This window comes from Asterias amurensis, chromosome 14, assembly GCF_032118995.1.
Source record: "Asterias amurensis chromosome 14, ASM3211899v1".
NCBI classification, from domain to species: Eukaryota; Metazoa; Echinodermata; class Asteroidea; order Forcipulatida; family Asteriidae; genus Asterias; species Asterias amurensis.
The window spans coordinates 2798263-2819340 of NC_092661.1; the positions used below are offsets into that span (position 1 = coordinate 2798263).

Sequence of the window (21078 nt, forward strand, 5' to 3'; positions counted from 1 at the left end):
TACCAATAGTGTCCACTGCCTTTAAGCAAAATAATTGTTAGCATAAAATCTTACTTGGTACTGAGCAATGAAATGTTGTTGATAGTATAAAACATCATTGTGAGAAACGGCTCCTCTTTGGTATTAATTTCTCACTCATTTTTTGATTTGTCGACTTTCAACTCGAGACCGCATCAGCTGGGTGTTTTTTTTCGTCCATTATTCTCTCGCAACTTCGACGACCAATTGAGTTCAAATTTTCACAGGTTTGTTATGCATATTATGTTGAGATACACCAAGTGAGGAGACTGGTTTTTACCAAAGGGGTCCAGTGCCTAAACTCCGAAGAGTGCTTTATTTGTCATTCATCTAATAGGTAAGAGACTTTGAAAAGTCACTGTGTTGACCCTCTCTACAATCTTGTTTATGACATAGTCTTTTGGGGGTAGAAGACTCATAATTGATAATTCAACTCGTGGCTCGGCCCTCGTCCACGAGTGTAGACCAGCCTACTTTGAAAACTGTTTTGAGCGGTTTATTCTTGCTCTATGATTCTATTACACCTTATTCATTTCAGGTTGTAAATTTGTACAAAAAAATTGTAATTCACCCTTTGTGCCGCGATTCGAGTACAGTTTTTAATAAACCATGCTTGTTTTATTGTTTGGGATCATTACTTTACCATTTGTACCGGTGTTAAATGGAAACTTGGTGCACCCGCCTCCTTGGCTGCACCCGTCGTTGATGCGGTGTTGAATAACTAACGTCCCAACGTCCTGAGCCAAGACCACACTAGGGTCCAGTGAGTTCAAGGTAAACAACATGTTGTAAACACGGCGTTAGGATTGTTATTGATACAAACAATACGCTTTAGATAACCTTTCGACTTGTCGCTGGCCGGCCAAGGACGACTGCTGTGAACCATGGAGGTAGAAATAGGTCGACCCCTCGAATATATAGACTTGGTTCCAAGTCTGTGATCGTGCATTAAGTCTACCCGATAGCCAACACATTTAATACCTGAATAGCGCCGAGTTGTGCATAATGGGGGACTTTGGAACGCTAGGTGGCAGCAGACTTACCAGGTAAATTTCCATTGTTTACGTAGTTCTGAGCATGCGCACATTACAAAGAACAATAGATTTTACCTGGTAAGACTGCTGCCACCAAGCGTCCCAAAAGTCTCCCATTGTTCCTAGCTTCATGGGTTGTCCAACAGTTTAAAATGTAACCTGATAATTTATAAAGAAGCAGTCAAACACTCTATTCAGACAAATCGTTATATTGACCAATCGTCAGCAGCATAGCTCTTGGTCCGATTGGGTGGATGTCTCTTCATCTGGTGTTCCACAGGGTATCATCTTAGGCCAAATAAAAAAATACCAGTTGATCGTCCCCGCCCGCACCCTTGTTTGGGTCCGCATCCTTTATTTATTATTTTTTATCTTCGATTTTATTTTTTATTTTTAATCCATCATTTCAAAAGGGTCTGCCCTAGGAGCTTTTCCCGAATAGTATAACTTGATGCTCTCGAACACTTGTAACCATCTGTTTCATTAAACAATATTACTGAATGCCTACCAGCAAGTCTTTTTAGTGTTATCTGACAGTAACATAGTAAAAAAGTAAATAGTAAATAATAATTAAGGCCCTCATCCTCCTCTTTTTTGAAAAATCCGGACGATCAACTGGTATTTTTTTTTTTCTTTTTTTTTTTTTTTTTTTGGGGGGGGGCCTTCGGCCTAAAGAGTGAAACTGACATTCTCTTGTCTGAGTGGTGTCAGTTTCGCTCTTCTGAGAGTAAAAGTAAACCTGCTTGTGTCACTTTTTTGAGTGAAATTGGAACAAATTTCACTCTCAATCGAGTTGAAAGTGCCCGTCTTTAGTTGTTCACCATAGTCTCTTTGCAAGAGTGATGGCAGACAAAACGAGTGGTTTTTCATTCACTCTTTTCCAAAGAGAGTCACGGTACTGCCCCGTACAGTCACTGAACATTGCGTGTACACAAGGTCACTGTTGTGTGTCGATAAATACCCCATTAAGTCCGAGTTACTATAGAACCTTCACAAATTTATACTCACTGTTAAAGTTACTGAACACTATTGGTAATTGTCAAAGACCAGTCTTCTGACTTAATGTATCTCAACAAGTGCACAAAATAACAAACCTGTAAAAATTTGAGCTTAGTTGGTTGTCGAAGTTGCGAGATAATAACGAAAGAAAAACACCCTTGTCACACGAAGTTGTGTGCTTTCAGATGCTTGATTTCGAGACCTCAAAAATTCTTAATCTGAGGTCTCGAATTCAAATTCGTGGAAAATAACTTCTTTCTCGAAAACTACGTTACTTCAGATGGAGCCGTTTCTCGCAATGTTTTATACTATCAATATTTTCTTATTAGTCGTTACCAAGTAAGGTTTCATGCTAATAATTATTTTGAGTAGTTACCAATTATGTCCACTGCCTTTAAAGGCAGTGGTTGCTTTCTAAACATACAGTCTGTCATGCATGCATGCAGCGGGCTACCTAAATTTTTACAATGTGCTTTTTTCGATCAGATGACCCCTATAGGTCAGGGTCATCAAGTCTGGAATTAAAGTACTTTTAAAAAGGCCACTATGGTCTAGACGTTAGCAGTTAGCACGTTGTTTTGCTTGTACCAACAGAGCAAGGTCTGGTCTTGCTCTATTATTCGACGATGCAGAAACCGTAATCTCAGACTTGCAATCGAGTCTACAAAAGGAAATTGATCACCCTACGGTAGCTGCTGGTATTATAAACGGACTTGTGAATAAATTCCAGTTGGAAAAAGCTCCACAGTGACAACCAAACTATCCAGGGGTGGATTTCACAAAGGTAGTATTAACTTAGGACTAGTCCTATAGGCAATATTAAGAGATAGGACCAGTCCTAAGTTAGGATGAGTTACTGGTCCTAACTTAGGACCAGTCCTATCTCTTAGCATTGCCTATAGGACTAGTCCTAAGTTAGGACTACCTTTGTGAAATCCACCCCAGAGACAGTAATCCCAGACTTGAAATCGAGTCTAACGAAAGGACCTTAATCAAAGTGCACTACGTCCATCAGATGCGACAATCACCCTACGGAAGCTGCTGATCGAACTAACTTTCGAATAAATTCCTATTGTAAAAGCACCACAGTGACAACCAAACTACAATGCTACAACAAAGAAAAGCGAACGACAATGGAGTGCAGTTTTCTCCGATCCAAAGTGTATCAAGTTGGTTTGTTAAAACTTTCAAAGATGGCGGTCTTCACGGATGGCTTGCTGTCGTGGGTTTATTTTCATCATGGATGGCGTGGATAGGATTGATTAAGGGTCTTGCTGTGATGTTACCAACTCTACAGGAGCAATTCAACGCTTCAACTTGGTTAGTTGGCTGGATGATTGCTATTATAGACGCCAGTATGCAGATTTCAGGTAAAGTTCAAACTTTAAAGGCATGCAGTGGACACTGTTGGTAATTACTCAAAATAATTGTGAGCATAAAATCTTACTTTGTTATACGAGCAACGGAGAGCTGTTGATTGTATACAGTATTTTGGGAAACGGCTCCATCTGAAGTAATAGTTTTTGAGAAAGAAGTAATTTCTCATTAAAATATTTAAATTGAATTCGAGACCTGAGCTGAGGTTTCGAATTCAAGCATCTGAAAGCACACATTTTGTGCGACAAGAGTGTTTTTTCTTCCATTCTCTCTCAATTTCGACGACCAATTGAGTTCAAATTTTCACAGGTCTGTTATTTTATGCATATGTTAGGATACACCAAGTGAGAAGACTGGTCTTTGACAACTACCATAGGTTAGGGTTAGGCCCCACGTCTTCAACAAAGGTACCACATAAAAAAGCTGGCCAGGAACGCGTACGAATTGCATAGGCCTTGTCTGTTTTTAATGTTTTTAATGTGTCAATGTTTTTACCGTATGCGAGCATTAATTGAATCACCCTTTTGGGATCTAAAAAAAGACTAAATGAATTGAATTGAATTGAATTGAATTGAATTGAGCTGAGCTGAGCTGAGCTGAGCTGAGCTGAGCTGAGCTGAGCTGAGTTGAGGTGAATACAACACAGAAACTACAATGGCTAAAATAAACTTGCTATATTTACAGCTGTTACACTGGGCTATATAACTGCAGAGACCAACATGACTGAGGATGATGAACATTGTCAGAAGCAGAAAAAGAAGATAATTAACTGTGGCATGCAACCATTACATTGGAACCGTTATTATAAACACTTGTGTCTTCTTGTCTTTAATTTCACAGCTTTATTTGCCTCTCCGCTACGAGAGAAACTAGGAGTTCGAGTTGTGGTCATGGTGAGTGGGTTACTCGTCGGTGGTTCGCTGATAGCTTCGGCTTTTGCAACCAGTTTGTCTCAGATAACGGTTCTTCTCACGCTAGCTGCCGGTAAGTGAGACATGGAAGCAATTAAAGACACTTGGTATATCTCAACATAATTATGCACAAAATAACTCAACTCAAACTTGAACTCAACTGGTCGTCGAAGTTGCGAGAATAATGGAAGAAAAAACACCCTTGTCACAAAAAGTTGTGTGCTTTCATAGATGCTTGATTTCGAGACCTCAAAAAAACAAACACTGATGAGGTCTCGAAATCAAATTCAAATATTTTAGTAAGAAATAACATCTTTTTCGAAAACTACGTTACTTATAGAGGGAGCCGTTTTCTCACACTGTTTTATACTATCAACATCTCTCCGTTGATCGCTAACAGGATAGTTTTCTGGCAGGCTAACAATTATCATTACCAATAGTGTCCACTGTCCAGTGCCTTTAAGACATAATAAAACAACGCCTTGTATTCACCTGACATGACGTCATGGTACAAACCTGAGCTTAGTTTACAACACTTACTAATATAACTGTAGCCTTGTCCAAGGCTCTTTACGCAAGCTCCGGCCCGCTCTGACCTCACGAAATGCATATACTACACCGCACGGCACATAACAGTACTCATTTTGTAACCTCGTTGATACCTCGTAAAGCCATGCTTCGACCCCGCGGTATCAAGTACTGTTATGTGCCGTGCGGTGTAGTATATATGCATTTCGTGAAGTCAGAGCGGGCCGGTGCTTGCGTAAAGAGCCTTGGACACGGCTTATAACTGTTGATATTTTCCACTCCAAACAGGTCCTGCGGTTGGATGCTCACTTATTGTTAGTAAAGAATTGGTTGGACGCTGCTTTAAGGAAGCAAGCACAACAGCTTTCGGCGTGGGAATACTTGGGGGTTCTATTGCATACGTCACCTGCGTACCCTTAACGCAATTCTTCTTGGATGTCTACGGTTGGAGGGGAACCAAACTGCTATTTGGTGCGATTTTGTCTCATCTTGCTGTCTGTGGAGCTTTGATGAAAGAACCTGTTGTAAAAAGAAGTAACGATGAATATCAAACAGTTGCTGTAAATGAAGACACCGATGATGGAGAAGCAACATCAAACAGCCGTTGTTGCTCTTGTTTTAACTATGGTCGCTCATTCATCAGCCAGACTTTCAAGCTTGGTTTATTCTCCTTACCATCATTTTGGCTTATAATCTTCATGTGCAACATATGGAAGATGATGAACATAGCTTGGGTGATATATTTTGTAGTTTACACAACCGTATCCAAGGGGTTTTCACTTGGAGACGCTTCCAACTGTGTCGTCAGTTATGGAATTGGTGGAATACTTAGCAGTATAACTGTTGGGCCATTGGTCAAAAACCTTCAAGTACTAAGTCTAAGCAACTCTGCGTGGTTAGGACTTGGACTATTTTTGTCATCTTTGTATTATCTCATAGATCCCTGGCTGATGTCCTTTTGGCCAATTCTTGTGGCAGCTTTCATCTATGGGTATTTCAAAGTGATGGTACACATACAATTTGACCTCGTCATCATAGAGTCATTTGGTGCTGATCGAATGGGGTTCTTTTGGGGTTGGAATGGATTGTTCACTGGAGTGACCGGGCTCTTCACATTGTATTTACCAGGTAAGTATTAGAGTCAGATTTAGCCTTGCCCAAGGCAGTCGAATTATTCACTCCGAAAAAAGACCGCCGTTGTATAAAACCCACCCGTATTCACTCTGCGTATACATCGCACGACACGGTGCCCCCGTACACTATCCGCATGCGGAGGCCGTCAGGCCGACAGCCTTGTAGGGTCTGTGTTGAAGCAACTGACCTCATTACTATAATAAGCGAAGAGTTCACACGGTCAGCTCATTACCATAATGCCCGCGAAAGACGAGACATGTTTACATCACACACCACCACTACGGACGCATGATAGGGTCCAAAGGTCGTGATAAGGGAAGAGCGTGATTGGACGTCAAAATGAATAATTCATTTGCCTCACATCCTGTGTTGTCTGATAGGTCTGACGAAAGATATACATATTCATGGTTGCATACTAGCATATCCGGGAGCCCCCCCCCCCCCATGTGGAAATTTTTCAATACAACACATTAAACCCGGAAGTTACAGACCCGACAAGGCTGTCGGCCTGACGGCTTCCGCATGCGGTTAGTGGTACGAGTGCGATGACTTGTGTGAACAGTATTCGTACGATCTGACAGTGTGTATGTCTTTTCGGAGCGAATAATGCGACTGCCTTGAGCAAGGCTAAGTCAGATAAAACTGAATGCTTACATGGTGTATAATGGGAACATGTCAAGTGATACATGTTCGTAGTCAGTCAACATTGAGGGCGTCGTTTTGTTTTGAAACAACATAAACGCATACCATAGGCGTCAATCTGTCTTGAAAGATGGGGTACATAGTTAGTTCTAGCATTTACGGCGTGAGGTCAAAAACATGGGGGGACATCGATATTTTTAGTCCCCCACCTTTGACATTATTAAGGGGGGACACGTCCACTGTACCCCCCCCCCCCCACTCCGTTATTTATACACGCCTGATTGGTGCCCAAGCGACAACACACACAACTATATGAAGTGTTGTCTGTTCATTTCTTTCTCGCCAATACATAGTACTTTTTTTTTACCGAGACTTTAACCCGAGTGTATGGCCCATATTATCTTATATAATTGCAGGGCTTATCTACGACCTTTATGGTAGTTATACCATAACCTTCATTCTGATGGGAGGAGTGCAACTTCTCACCTTGATTGCTCTTCTTGCTCTTGTCTGGCAGCGAAGACGCCGTCCGGCCAGACTATGATGAGAGGTGCCCAGCTAACATGCATTCGTTGAGCCAACGTCGGTGAATGTCGGCAAAGTCGGCATACAAAACAGACGTTAAACATTATGTTTGGAAGGTCGGCGTCAGTGTTTAAACGTTGTATGAACGTTGGTAAACAGTGTGAAATACAACATTTAGAAATACAACATTGTAACAACGTAGTTATGATAGGGGTAAACTAACGTCGGCTAATGGTTGTGACAAACGTCTGGAACAGTGTGATGCAGTAAAAACAAAAAAGGTCGATTTCCAACGTTAGCTCAACATAGTAAAAAAAAAACGGGTAACCTAACGTCCCCATCCTTAGGTTGTGCCAACGGACGTCAGACGTCTGGAATTGTATATTGCCGTATAACAGGTCGATTTCCAACGTTGGCATTACGTAGCTACAATGTTACACTTTGGGCAACCTGCAACGCCAGGAAATGCTGGATAGGTGATAGAGGGGCTGGCACTTATACTCATTATTTTACGTGTAATGGTTTTTATGTTTCTTGATTATAAACAGCAATAAAACGAAGAAATGTTTCGATTAAATCGCATCATGACGTCGTGGCAAAGTTGGGCCAGCGTTTGCCTAACGATTGAAAAAAACTAACGTCACAGCAACGTCAGTGCTAGAATAATCCATTGGGCTAATCAAGCCCATCCATGTCAAGCGATATGATCCATATCGGTGTTGAAATAATCCTTGATGGCTATTAGAAGAACAGCAATGGCTTTCAAGGTGCCACTAAATGAAATACGAATGAAACCTCCTTAAACAATGGTCAAATGAACCTCAGCCTCGTTCACTAGGTCCCTCACTTGCCATAATAAAACCCTTGCCCTATGCTAAAACCGTCCAGAAGCACAACCATAACTCTCGAAGTTCGCTTTTGTAGCACAAAATGAAGATAGGCCTACTATCATCTTCACTATATAATAGCATTTTGTATTATTCCTTTTGAATTAGTGCGATTTCTGCATGAATAAACCTATTTCTACCTCCATGAATAAACGTATTTAAAAAAATTGATTTGATTAAGGCCCTTTTATAGTACATTGTCATACGATAATGGTGGTCTACCTCCATGGTCATACCGAATAAAGTGACGGTCTTTGACGAACAATTTAAATGCGGCCCAACTCGAGAACAAGAGCACCAAAAGCCGTGCATACCGTACAAAACAACCGACATTGACAGACGACTGAACGGACGATCCATGTGCTATATAGGGGAAATCGCTGTAACGAAATCCACTGTGTTTTGTCGTTTTTATTTGTAATACTATTTCACCATGCCTGGGTACGAGCTGGCACTGATTATGAGAGTTATGACGAGGGTAATTACGAGTTAAATAATCACTGAATTCGTTATCTAAATTGTCGTTTGACCATCCCATTTCAATGCCTGATTTGGAAATGATGTTTTGTTAACTTGACTGGGCCGGGGTTCTACTCGTTATAGCATGTAGTTGTTGCGATAGAGTTAGTCGTTAGTTGCGATCGTAACCCTCCTCCCGACGACGAAGTCGGGAAGAGGGTTACGTTATCGAAATTAAGAAGCACCCGGCCTTATTAAAGCAGTAGGCCTTTTTTTAATTAATTATGAATATTGCTATTGGAAGTAATTGTTAGCCTTCGCTTCGAGAAAGACTCGGAGTCGGATAACTTTCCGTATGGCGCCACCACTTTTTCACTCATTTTTACAAAAAGGGATAGGCCTATCTCATTGAGGTAAATTAGATACTATATTATTTCATATCGAGTGAAAAGGTGGTGGCGCCATACGGAAACTTTTCCAAAGACTCTGCTTGGGTCAAAACGTCAGGCCATTAACTATTTTTTTAATTTATTGTAAAGTAGGCCTACCACCAGACATTTTTCAAATCTAACTTCCCTGTGGCTCATTCATTGGTTATCGTTTTTTTTTTTTTTTTTTTTTTGTGAATTACAGCCGGGTGTAGTCGAAGGAGTAAAAAGATCGATAACCTCAATAATTGAAAGAGGAGGAATTGTCAAGAAACTTGAAAACCTCGGTGAGAAAAGACTTCCGTACAGAATGTTGGCACACACAGAGAGTTTCACTCGAGGACAGTAAGTATTTCATTTGTAAAAATATAAATAATAATTGATTTTTATCTAGCGCTTTGTACGCCCGAATGGTGTCTTAAAAGTGCTTCCAACATTACTACCCGTGCAGCTGATTTCATGAAACACTAGGACGAGTAACCCGTCCTATCTTCTTACAATCTTAGGACGAGTTCAATGCGTCCGTATGTCTTTGGATATGGAACCTAACTTGTCCTAACTCCATGGTTAATTCTTAGTTAGGAAGAGTTTCGTGAAATTGACTGCTGGTCACTGGGTGTTTTCTTAAACCATCTCAGCTCCCTGGTGAGTATATTGCCTGTGAACCAATAGTGTGCTACTAAGCTAAATCAATCACAAGATTACTATCAATCTGCCCTTACATGTACCCATTTACTCCTTGGTGGAGAAAAGAGAAGCAATTGTAGTTTAGTGTCTCTCTCAGAAAGGACACAAGTGCGAACCCAAACTGACCAGAAAAACCAGAGCTTGAGTTCGGTGCTCTTATCCGATTGGCCATGACACCCGACGGTACAGGAATCAAAATTCAACAATGGAGAGCTGTTGATAGTATTAAAAAACATTTTAAAACAGCTCTCTCTGAAGTAACATAGTTTTTAGTAAAATGTTCACATACTATTTTTTTTATTCAAGTGAGAATGCTGGTCGTTGACAATTACCAAAAGTGTCTTGTGCCTTTAAGCAGTTCCATGAAATTGGACCCTGCTTTTTTTTTTTTTTTTTTTTTTTTTTTTTGTTATTAAAATGTTGCTGTTGCTATTACCTGATGTTGTTTTACTTTGCAGTTATTTCGTCGTTGAGTTCGACTCTCCGCCTGATTCCGTCATATCAATGACAGAGTATCTTCACAGAGACATCGACGTCATACGACCGACCATTCTGCGCAGAGAAACAGAGCGACAAACACCTCCCCCGTGCAGAGGTGCGCACAACAGCCTTTACAGACCTTCCACTCGACATATAAAAAATCCAGGAAGAATCAGGAGAGACGTTGAAGAGAAAATTAAAGAGCTGTCAAAATAGACAATTATAACTTTTTGTTTGATGGGATGCTGCCAGACTTACGAACCCTGACGATGAACACGATTTGTTGAGCAAGAGCTGTGCAACAGAGATTTTGTTTTAATATTTTTAGGCCACTTCACTGTTGGGGCAACGCTGAACTGATTTGGGCTAGCCACTCGACTGTCTTGGGCTAGCCACTCGACTCTCTCAAGGGGCACGTAGCCACCTACTCCTAGGGCCAAAACAGGGGTACCCCCTTCACGGTTCGTAAGGGGGTAAGCATGGTATCATCCACTAGGAGCCACCTACTCCTTGGGCTGAAACAGGATTACCCCCTTCACAGTCTGTAAGGATGTAGGCATGGGTGTCGTCAACTAGGAGCCTCGCTGGTTGAGCAGAATGCACTACCTTTCAAACTGTTTACGAACAACTATGGTTAAGTGTCTTACTCGAGGGCACAAGTGTCATGACCGGGGTTCGAACCCACACTCTGCTGCTGACAAAACCGGAGCTTGGGTTCGTTGAACTAGACCCCTCGGCCACAACAAACCAATGCCTGTGTGACACCTATGTAAAGGCCGAAAACGATAACGATCATGATGCAAAGAGAATGCATTCTATTGGTTGAATTGCTCCACGCTGAATACGCACACGCTCATTCAAGCTATAGAATACGCTCTTTTGCGCCGTGATCGTTTTCGTCATCGCTGCGGTGCGGTGCTCCAGGCCTGTAAAGGATTGGCCCATTATGGGTGAACTTTTACATCAGGTCGGAAATTCTATCTACAAGAGGCCAAGACCAGTTCATTTTGCAATAGGCAATTTATTGGAAAAGTCTTAAGGTGTTGTAGAGAAATTTCTGAAGGGGCACCAAGGCCAAGACCGGGGGTAACAGAGACCATGCCCTCTATCGCCTTTGTGTCATTCAGGGTATTTGTATCACTTCTTACACTTCTACCTGTATAACAGAAGTAATTCTATATGGTACTCTTTTAAAGCCTGATGAAAGGGTTCAATGACCTAAGCACTGGGTTTGACTAGACTTGACAAGTCGTTGGGCGCTGCCCTTTTGTTACAAACACACATTCTGCCATTCATGCAACAGTCACAGTGCGATTATACATTCATGCAACGGTTGCAGGTAGCGTGTGGTAATTGCCACTGACCTGCAGACATACTGGGATCGAGGATGAGTGTACAGTGTACCGTCCACGTAGCTACACCGCACTTAACAACTACTGACTTGATTTCAAGACTAGGGTTTGACTTGTTAGATTCTATTGTAATCACTTTTTAAAACAATGCATGTTATCTGAAAATAAACCATTAATTGCTTTATAAATGAGCCTGAGCAGTGAGTACAACAGTTGTTATTATAAACAAACTAAGTAAAGACAATTAGAAATGTACCCCCCCCCCCCCCCCCCCCCTTGTTAGTTGCGACAACGTAACCCTCCTCCCGCCCGGCGGCCGTCGGGAAGAGGGTTACGTTATCGCTACCCCTTGTGAGCTAAAATTGAAATTGTAGTTAAGTGCTCAAATCAAATAGTAATGCGGCACTCCTTCAGATTCAAAAGAAGGCTCTAGAAATAATAGAAGTCAGGAGAATTTTGTTTGCCCTCCTGTTTCAAAAGGGGGAAAAAACAATTCATCACAACAATTTGTTTATTAAACACCGCCCGGAGAAAAAATCCGTCGGCAGAGGGCGCTCGCTTTATTTGTAATTCGGTGTTTTTTTTCATTTATTGACCTCATCTCATGGGGCTTTGTAAGTCAAACAAACATGCATGAAGGCTTATTTATTTGTGTGTGGGCAACATTTGAAATAAACCACAGCATATCAGTAACAGTGATGCCGTGCAAAAGACTGGCGTAAATGCAATGATTTGGTCAAAAATCGTTGGCAGAAGAGGACAACTCAACTTCCTGTTGTCAAAACTTTCGCCATTAAGCTGGAGAGTTTTCGACGGTAGAGGTCGCTGTTACTCACGTGGAAGACAAAAACATTCGTGCTTTACTTTGTTGTTTGGCGGCTTGACGTCTGACTCTGAGTTTGATCTTTTGGCACCGAGAAAGTCAACACAAAGTGGGGTACAAAACGTTCGAAAAGGACAAGAAGCTGGGCAGTATTTAGCTTCCAGATTTTACAGTTTGGGTCCGAAGAAAACCTCAAGGAAAATGCCGAAAAGAAAGGTAACAATGGAGCTGAGCTGAGTGACAAAGAGAAAGATGTTAATTTGTTGTGTCGTTTACTACAAATACTAGGGGTCATCAGTCAGGGGGTTGTTGTCATTTTGTTGTCAAAGCGAAGGCCAGGACAGGAAAGTGGCATTGTAGTCTTTTGTACAAAATTTCGTTTTGACAGTTGCGATGTTAATTAAAAAGGAGTGCATCGCCCCAGTTTACTTGGTCCTTAATATAATGGTTAACTTCATTCAACTCTCCTCAAACAAGTCTCCAACCTGTCCTGAATCCAACTCGTCAGTTACAAATAACTCGGTGTCGAACTCTAAGTCTGAATTATTAAAAATATTTGTGAACGTGATTGTTTGATTTAATATTAAATAAAGTCAAAACATTGCTAGCACATTACTTTATTGATATGGATCATTTACTTCTTTATAAATCCTCCGATATCATTCACTCCTACGATTTTATACTGGGAAACTTTCTGTATCCTGCCACCACTCACTCATCCACTCATTTTTAGGTAGGCCCTATAGAAAAATTATACTATTTCTATTTCGTAAAAAAGGAAATATTGGTGGCTGGATACAGAAACTTTCCCCTTTGGTAATTCGAAAGAAGGATAGTACAGAATATTAAAAGGTAGTGTCGGCCTATGTCATTTTTGGGACGGCAAAAATCATTAATAAATTGTCTTTAAATATATTTTATTTTTGTTATAAACTTAAATTATTATAAAGTCAAAGAAAAAATTGCACATAAAATATATATAATTAAAAGTGTCACCAATTATACTAATATTAGGTCTATAAAATATTTTAAAAAATAAAAAATATTTTAATCTGTTAATGATACACAAATGACTTCGTTTTTCACAATTCTTAGATATTTTATTGTATTGTATGAATTGATTTTCTTTTTCTATGTCTTTTTATTATAGAGTGATGGTGGGTCTGAAGATCAGTCTGATGTAGGTCCTGATGCAGAGGTGAGGAAATAATAAAAAAGCATTTTTAATTTGCTGAAAACAAAACCTTTCAAGAGCTTGTAGATTATTTTGTAGATTTGTACATATAAAATGCTTTGTTTAAATTGTAAATAAAATATATTATATAATGACTACATTCTGGTTAATGCAAATTCATTCCAAACAAACCCATTGTTCCCAAAATATGTGTCCATTTAGAAGAGTTGTCCATTTCTTGATCAGGCATGTTTTTTAGAAAAAGAAGCACCAAGACATTTTCTCCTTGGTAAAGGGCACCCTATGAGGAAATTGCAAAATTCTACTGGAGCATTTCAAGGGCACTAGGGGGCAATTATCGCCTTTGTTGCCTTTGTGAATTTTCAGCCCTGCTAGATTAAAAAAAAACTGTTTACTATAAATTTGTGTGAGTAACATTCTCTTATTATTTTTTTTTCCAGAGCAGAACAACAACAAAGAAACTAAAGGTAATTTGATTCTTTGAAGTAGTACAGGTAGATGTATCTTCTTTTTCATTTTGTTTTTCAAACAATAAACCGGATTGGTTTTAAAACCTTTTTCTGAATATTCAAACCGTGAAAGCCACTATTCACCAGTATTGTTCTTATTACCCAGTGGTAAATGGTTACCTGTGAGGGCAGACATTGTTCTTGATTTAGCTTGGTTCGATAAGTATTTGGCAGCACAGGCTGTATGCTCAAAGCGCAGTGATCTTTCTTTGTTTCTCTGATTTCTGTATCTTGGTGAGATACAGAAATAAGTTCGTTCTTTACAATCGTGTATAGCATACAGTTTTTGCTGTGCATAGATCGGAACGTTGGTTGTGTGTGACCGTGCAACACCAATGGTCTTGGAACCAAGACTATGTAGCCTGCCGTCGATTTCACCAAACTCTTCCTAACTTGAGATTAATCATATGACTTAGGACGAGTTGAGTTCCGTATCCAAGTCGTAGGAAGCATTGAACCCATCCTAAGTTAGAACGGGTTACTCGTCCTAACTCGAGTTAGGATTAATCCTAGAGTTTCATGCAAGTCGGCTGCAGGGCTTACAGGTCTAGTAAATTATATTTTTGTTGGTATTTTAGGCAGAGAAAAAGGATCCTAATGCTGATGCGATTGCAGCTCTAGTCGTTCCCGAAAAATACACGACCGACAGAAAATCAGAGGAGGGAAAGTAAGAAATGTTATTTTATAATTCAAGAATTTGCAACGAGGCAAGTTTGTCAAATCAGTTCAAATAGTTTTGTGACTCGTAGTAAAATTTCTCCGTGTTGAGATTTGTGATTATAATTTTAAATTCTTAAAATTGTTAATATGCTTTAAAAACATTGGTTAAGTTGATTCACTCTGTGAATGAATTCTATCATTACATTTGTTTGTAAAAGAGCAAGATATGTGTTCTTAAAATTTTTTCCATTTGTTCTATTTTTGTCATTCAGTGAGCCCAACCTGAAAATTGCTTCATGGAATGTTGCTGGATTAAGAGCTTGGATAAAGGTAGAGATTATTTCACTTTTATCCTATCAATACGAACAAGTTCAACATCGTCTTGGTTTCATGACCAGAAATTGTTAATAATAATATTTTCCCAGGCAATTTCAGCAAAAAAATCATACACTCACATCCTTGCATTTTCCCTTAAACCACTAAAACTAAGATTTCTCTTGAGATATAATTAAAGACACTGGACACTATTGGTAATTGTCAAAGACTAGTCTTCACAGTTGGTGTATCTTAACATATGCATAAAATAACAAACCTGTGAAAATTTGAGCTCAATCGGTCATCGAAGTTGCGAGATAATAATGAAAGAAAAAACACCCTTGTCACACAAAGTTGTGTGCTTTCTGATGCTTGATTTCGAGACCTCAAACTCTAAACTTGAGGTCTCGAAATCAAATTCGTGGAAAAATACCTCTTTCTCGAAAACTATGTCACTTCAGAGGGAGCCGTTTCTCACAATGTTTTATACTATCAACCTCTCCCCATTTCTCGTAATCAAGAAAGGTTTTATGATGATAATTACTTTGAGTAATTACCAATAGTGTCCACTGCCTTTATAACCAAATAAACTCCTGTACGATCTTGTCAATCTTCTAACACTTGCTGGTTAGGTTCCTAAGAGTAGTACATCATGGGGCGATAGGTCATTTTCGCATTCTGTACTCGCTCTTTAGAGTTTTTGCCAATTGAAATTCATGATATTTCTAGTGTTGGTATTTTCAAGGCTAGCTTGAAAACCACAACAATCGACAATTGCCTGTTTTATAACTACGTTGCAGAATGTATAGACAATTTGCTGGGACTGCTACTTTAGCTTATAGGATAAGTAGTAGTCATAGCCAATTTTCTCCACCTTCCGCCCGCCCAGGTAGTAGTTAAAAAAGCAGGACAGTTCTGGTCAGAACTGAGAAGTCTCCCGAACAATCCAATGAATCTACTCCGCGGTATGATTTGAGGCAGTACATCTGAGGTATCAACATATCTCAACTGGTTTGTGCTAACACCATGTGTGTATTCATTGCCAGGTAGAGCTTGCTTTTTAGAGAACTGTCTTTCTTTATTTTACTATCGTAGTAGAATAAAGAAAGACAGATATGTTTATACCTCACCATGTAATACCTTAAGTCATATTGATTTCCATCAATATTCCATCTATATTCTGCATTTTCATTTTTTTATTATTTTTTATTTATACAGAAAGATGGAATCTCCTACATCGCTAAGGAAGATCCCGATATATTTTTCGTGATGGAAACAAAATGTGCCGACGATGCCATCCCGGAGGTGACTAAAGTAGAAGGTTACCACACCTACTGGCATGGTGCTACCGTTAAGAAAGGCTACTCAGGAACTGGCATGTTCACAAAGAAAGAACCAATAAGCGTCAAATACGGAATAGGTGAGTGTGACTGTCAATTAATCAAGAGACTGTCAACCAACCAAGTAATCGATCAATAAAGCAATCGAACATGTGGCGTGTCATGGCCGAGGGGATAAAAGCTCCGGACTCAAGCTCTGGTGTTTCTGTACAGCAGAGTGTGGGTTCAAGTCCCAATCATGAGCCTGACACTTATGTCCTTAAAGGCACTGGGGTGGATTTCACAAAGAGTTAGGACTAGTCTTATCTAAAGTTAGGCCGAGTTACTAGTCCTAACTTAGGACTAGCTGTACGTTTTTGATATCTCTAACTCTTTGTGAAATCGACCCCTGGTCACCTTTCATAATTGTCACAGACCACTCCTCTCAGCTGAGGTCTCAAATTCAGTTCAAATGTTTTAGTTAGTAATATCATCTTTCTCAAAAACTACATTCCTTCAGAGGGAGCAGTTTCTCACAATGTTTTATACTATCAACAGCTCTCTATTGCTTGTTACCAAGTAAGTTTTTTATGCTAAAAATTATTTTGAGTAATTACCAATTACTGCAAATATTATTACCTGGTGAGGTGCTGTAGCTTTTTGAGAAATTAGTAAAACAATGTCATGAAAATAAATTTCGTTTCAGTAATCATGAGACAAAAATTATTTTACTACAAACAATTTTTTTTTTCATGACATTGTTTTACTCATTTCTCAAAAACCTCAGCAACTAATATTTTAAGGTACGCTTTCTACTATCAATATCTTCAAACAGTGTAAGTTTAACGTAAATCTGTGGACATTGTGTTTTGTGTTACAAAAAGTACCCAGTCAGTTTCCCTTTGGTTTATAATATTTGCTCAAAACTTAGACCTTGTAATCTAGTGTTACCTAGTTGTATTTGTTAAATGGATTTTGAGATTTATCTGTTGACCCCCCAGGTATTGAAGAACACGACGGTGAAGGTAGAGTCATCACTGCTGAGTTTGAGGACTTCTATTTTGTCGGCTGCTGTGAGTGACTTTTCATTACATTCTCTTTGCAAAGTTTTTTCTTTTGAAATATTTGTTTCAACATTAACCCTCTTTTGTGGTCAAGAGGTTAGAATCAAGATATTCCTATCACAAGGTTGTAGGTTCGAATCCTACCAAGCAAACCGTTGATTTCCCAATGGCTGGAATAAGTATTGTCGTCTAGTTACCGAATCACAAGTTCTTTATTTGTGCAATTCATAGTCAAAAGCCACAGGCGTTAACCCAATGAGAGAGATTGGTTGTCAGGTTGTTGCCAGCCTAGTGTTATATCCCCTGGTGGGAGTTTGCAGAGTTTGCAAAATGTTTCCTTTTATTCCAATAGACCGATCCATTAAGCTCCGCCCCATTGCGTATTGACCAATCACAACCCATTGCACAACCAAAAGCCCGACACTATAAAGTCCGACATGCGTGCGCCTATGCTTGGCGCACGCAACAGAGTTGTGCAGAATGGCATTGGAGAGGCTCACGTGTTCTTGCTCACACGTGCCCTATGGGCGGAGCCTAATGGATCGGTGTATTCAATTAACATCAATCACCGTTTGGTTAAAAGTTCATTTGGTTTTGGTTTGCAGATGTGCCCAACTCGAGTCGGGGACTAGTGAGGTAAGACCATCAAGATCTACCTTTCTTTGCTTTTAACTCTAATTCGTGAATTCAACAGTTTTTGTAATAGATTTTTCACTGAAAGTTTCACTGTGTAAAGAAAATGTACTTGTTACAACTGCTTCCAAGGAAATGTTTCTGACCGTAGTCTGGCTTCACACCTTCTCTCCACACTGCATTAGGTTACCATACAGGAAAGAGTGGGATGTAGCTTTCCGCGAGTACCTGGTTAATCTTGATAAGAAGAAGCCGTTAATTTTTTGTGGAGACCTCAATGTGGCCCACCAGGAGATCGGTAAGTGCTAATAATGAGTTTCTGTGTTTAAATGTCTCCTAGGACTAGCACCGGGCTACTTATCATCTTGCCTTGCTCTCTACCAACCGCCACGCTCAAGCTTGCAATCAGCTTCTTGCAACACACGCCTAACCGAACACCCAACCATCAGAACACTCTCATCTGTTCACAACTGGACTTTCTCCTTTGTTGCTTTGCGAATATGGAACAACCTCCCAGTGCGCGTCAGAAAATGTTTTCTTTGACATTGTTAAAAAAAATTCTCAAAAGTCGCTTGTGTCAGATGTTATTTTTTGTAGTTATAGTTCCATTGGTTTTGCTTTTTTCAGCGCTTTGATCTTGATGTAAAGGCACTTTACAAATAAGGGAATAAAAGGGTAGGAACGAGTTCAACGGCCGTTTACGACAGGCAGGGTCGTTGCCGTGTACCCTGAAAGGTTTTAAATGGCCGTTTAAAAATGAGTCACTACTCTTTTATTCCTATTCATTAATGCCTTTTTGGTTAATTATTTTGAGTAATTACCAATAGTGTCCACTGTCTTACCTTCAAATTATATACCTTACCCTTCAAGATTTAAAGAATCCTAAATCAAACCGCAACAAGACGCCAGGCTTTACCGATGACGAGCGAGAAGGTTTCACAAAAATTCTTGATGAAGGCTTCGTGGACTGCCTCAGGCATCTATATCCCGACAGGGAATTTGCCTACTCCTTCTGGACTTACATGGGAAACTGCCGAGTCAAGAACGTCGGATGGTAAGACTTTTAATCCATCCTCTGCAAACCTCGTTTGAAAATAAAATTCTGATCTTGCTGAACCTTTATGCTCCTGTGATAGCGTTTACATGGATGATATGGCGCCTCTCGTGGCGATCGGTAATTTGTGGGACGATTGCGATTAGGGTAGTGATTGGGTTTTCATGACTGTATGTGTTTGTGACGAAACTGGAGCGCCTTGGAACCAATACTAGATCAGTGGTGCCCCCCCAGCCCCCTTAATCCTAAACTTTGGTAAAAGTTCTAGAAGACTTAATTGAAAGTTCTAGAACTTTTAGTTGAAAATTCTAGACGACTTAATTGAAAGTTCTAGAACTTTTAGCTGAAAATTCCAGAAGACTTAATTGAAAGATCAAAAAGACTTGGTGAAAGCACTGCTAGAAGACTTAACTGAAAGTTTCAGAAGTGTTAATTGAAAGTTCTAAAACACCTTACTGATAGTTCCAGACACTTTCACTGACAGCCTTGTGTCTTTATTTGATTTCAGGCGTCTTGACTACTTTGTGATCTCAAAGCGTCTCCTACCGAAGCTATGCGACTCAGATTTAAGGACTTGGGTACCTGGTAGCGACCACTGCCCTATCACACTGGACATGGCTATGTGATGGAGAATGATGTAGATGTCGAAATAACGGCCTGGGGTACGTTCAACTTGCGCAAACAGAAAGTTACCTTTACGCACAAAAGGTTTTTATAGTTGGAACAACTGGTTGCGCAATTTGTGAGGTCAGCAGGGCGACGCTCTGTAATGAAGATGGCGACACCGTACGTATTCTTTTGTAACGTTGTCTTTCGCTATTGAAGTTATTTTATTTTTAGCCCTCTTTGGACATCATGACATCATCTTATTAGTTTGTTATTTCAACTCCATGTGACTGCGTTTACCAACCATGAAACATAATTATCTTCACATCAAGAAAATAATATTGTCTACTTACCATTTGTTTATCTTGTTGTTGTTTGCAATTCAAAACCACCAATCAACACCTCAGAGGTGCTAACAACCCGTTCCACTCTTAAATATTGGCAAACAATGCCAAGGTAGCAAGTGGAACGCACCCCTGGTATGTAACAGATGTTAAGGGTATTACCCAGAATCTGAACATATGTTTGAAAAATTTCTTTAAAAACAGGGTTGCCATGTCTTTTTCGCCTTTTATATATACATTGTTGTGGGGAATTATCTGTATGACCACAGACATAGCTATTTTTTCTATCACAAAATAAAAACCAAAGAATTAATCATGATCATTCAGGGAATAAAATTGGAATGGTGAATTTTAATTACTATAAAATATGTTTAGAAATAAGTCACTTTGAACAACTCACCAGAGAGTCAAATACCATGTCAACATGAAACGAGAAAACAAAATTCTTTTCCCTGCTTGCCCCCCCCTCCCAATGGCCATTGTAAGAGCGTTTTGGCGCCTAATGTAGTAATAGCTGTGTAAAATTGATTTGTTGTCGCCTTCTAATAACCAAGTTAAAACTAAGTTTTATGTGTCTTTAAAGGCAGTGGACACTATTGGTAATTGTCAAAGACTAGCCTTCACAGTTGGTGTATCTCAACATATGCATGAAATAACAAACCTGTGAAAATTTGAGCACAATCGGTCTTCGAACTTGCAAGATAATAATGAAAGAAAAGGGAAAAAAAAACGCCCATGTGACACAAAGTTGTGCGCGTGTAGATGGTTGATTTCGAGACCTCAAATTCTAAATCTGAAACCTCAAAATCAAATTCGTGGAAATTTATTCTTTCTCGAAAACTATGGCACTTCAGAGGGAGCCGTTTCTCACAATGTTTTATACCATCAACCTTTCCGCATTACTCGTCACCAAGAAAGGTTTTATGCTAACAATTATTTTGAGTAATCACCAATACTGTCCACTGCCTTTAAATATGTGTTCGTCTGAATTTAACATTCATTGCCAAACAATAAAACTGTTTCTATAAAAAAAAATGAGTCATCTATCTTGTTAGTGTTTTTATAAAAATATTTAAGGCCACTTATAAATTGTTA

The 21078-nt window shown here is 39.6% G+C and overlaps 3 protein-coding genes across 3 annotated transcripts; all 3 read left to right on the forward strand.

The window, feature by feature from the left end:
- The first annotated feature begins 2998 nt into the window (after positions 1-2998).
- LOC139947121 (monocarboxylate transporter 12-like) lies at positions 2999-7803 on the forward strand. Its single transcript, XM_071944969.1, has 4 exons — positions 2999-3421; positions 4269-4412; positions 5156-5995; positions 7060-7803. The coding sequence occupies exons 1-4, from the start codon at positions 3157-3159 to the stop codon at positions 7185-7187; spliced, it is 1377 nt and encodes a 458-aa protein (XP_071801070.1). The 5' UTR covers positions 2999-3156; the 3' UTR covers positions 7188-7803.
- A 464-nt stretch (positions 7804-8267) lies between these two features.
- LOC139947124 (small ribosomal subunit protein bS6m-like) lies at positions 8268-11621 on the forward strand. The gene is made up of 3 exons (XM_071944974.1): positions 8268-8533; positions 9148-9287; positions 10088-11621. Exons 1-3 carry the CDS (start codon positions 8489-8491, stop codon positions 10323-10325), a joined length of 423 nt encoding a protein of 140 aa, XP_071801075.1. The 5' UTR covers positions 8268-8488; the 3' UTR covers positions 10326-11621.
- Positions 11622-12126: 505 nt separating this feature from the next.
- Positions 12127-21004, forward strand: LOC139947485 (DNA repair nuclease APEX1-like). Its single transcript, XM_071945411.1, has 11 exons — positions 12127-12500; positions 13435-13482; positions 13920-13946; positions 14567-14655; positions 14921-14978; positions 16182-16383; positions 17284-17355; positions 17952-17982; positions 18165-18277; positions 18850-19033; positions 19542-21004. The coding sequence occupies exons 1-11, from the start codon at positions 12189-12191 to the stop codon at positions 19657-19659; spliced, it is 1254 nt and encodes a 417-aa protein (XP_071801512.1). The 5' UTR covers positions 12127-12188; the 3' UTR covers positions 19660-21004.
- Positions 21005-21078: the final 74 nt, after the last annotated feature.

Bases quoted from the DNA above. Each gene is read 5' to 3' on its own strand.
- LOC139947485 (XM_071945411.1), top strand. From the start codon at position 12,189: ATGATTTGGTCAAAAATCGTTGGCAGAAGAGGACAACTCAACTTCCTG. The intron at 13,947-14,566 runs GTAATTTGATTC...TTGGTATTTTAG, and splicing joins CAACAACAAAGAAACTAAAG to GCAGAGAAAAAGGATCCTAA. The intron at 14,656-14,920 runs GTAAGAAATGTT...TTTGTCATTCAG, and splicing joins AGAAAATCAGAGGAGGGAAA to TGAGCCCAACCTGAAAATTG.
- LOC139947121 (XM_071944969.1), top strand. From the start codon at position 3,157: ATGCTACAACAAAGAAAAGCGAACGACAATGGAGTGCAGTTTTCTCCG. The intron at 3,422-4,268 runs GTAAAGTTCAAA...TTAATTTCACAG, and splicing joins CGCCAGTATGCAGATTTCAG to CTTTATTTGCCTCTCCGCTA. The intron at 5,996-7,059 runs GTAAGTATTAGA...ATATAATTGCAG, and splicing joins CTTCACATTGTATTTACCAG to GGCTTATCTACGACCTTTAT.
- LOC139947124 (XM_071944974.1), top strand. From the start codon at position 8,489: ATGCCTGGGTACGAGCTGGCACTGATTATGAGAGTTATGACGAGG. The intron at 8,534-9,147 runs GTAATTACGAGT...TGTGAATTACAG, and splicing joins TTATGAGAGTTATGACGAGG to CCGGGTGTAGTCGAAGGAGT. The intron at 9,288-10,087 runs GTAAGTATTTCA...TTTACTTTGCAG, and splicing joins GAGAGTTTCACTCGAGGACA to TTATTTCGTCGTTGAGTTCG.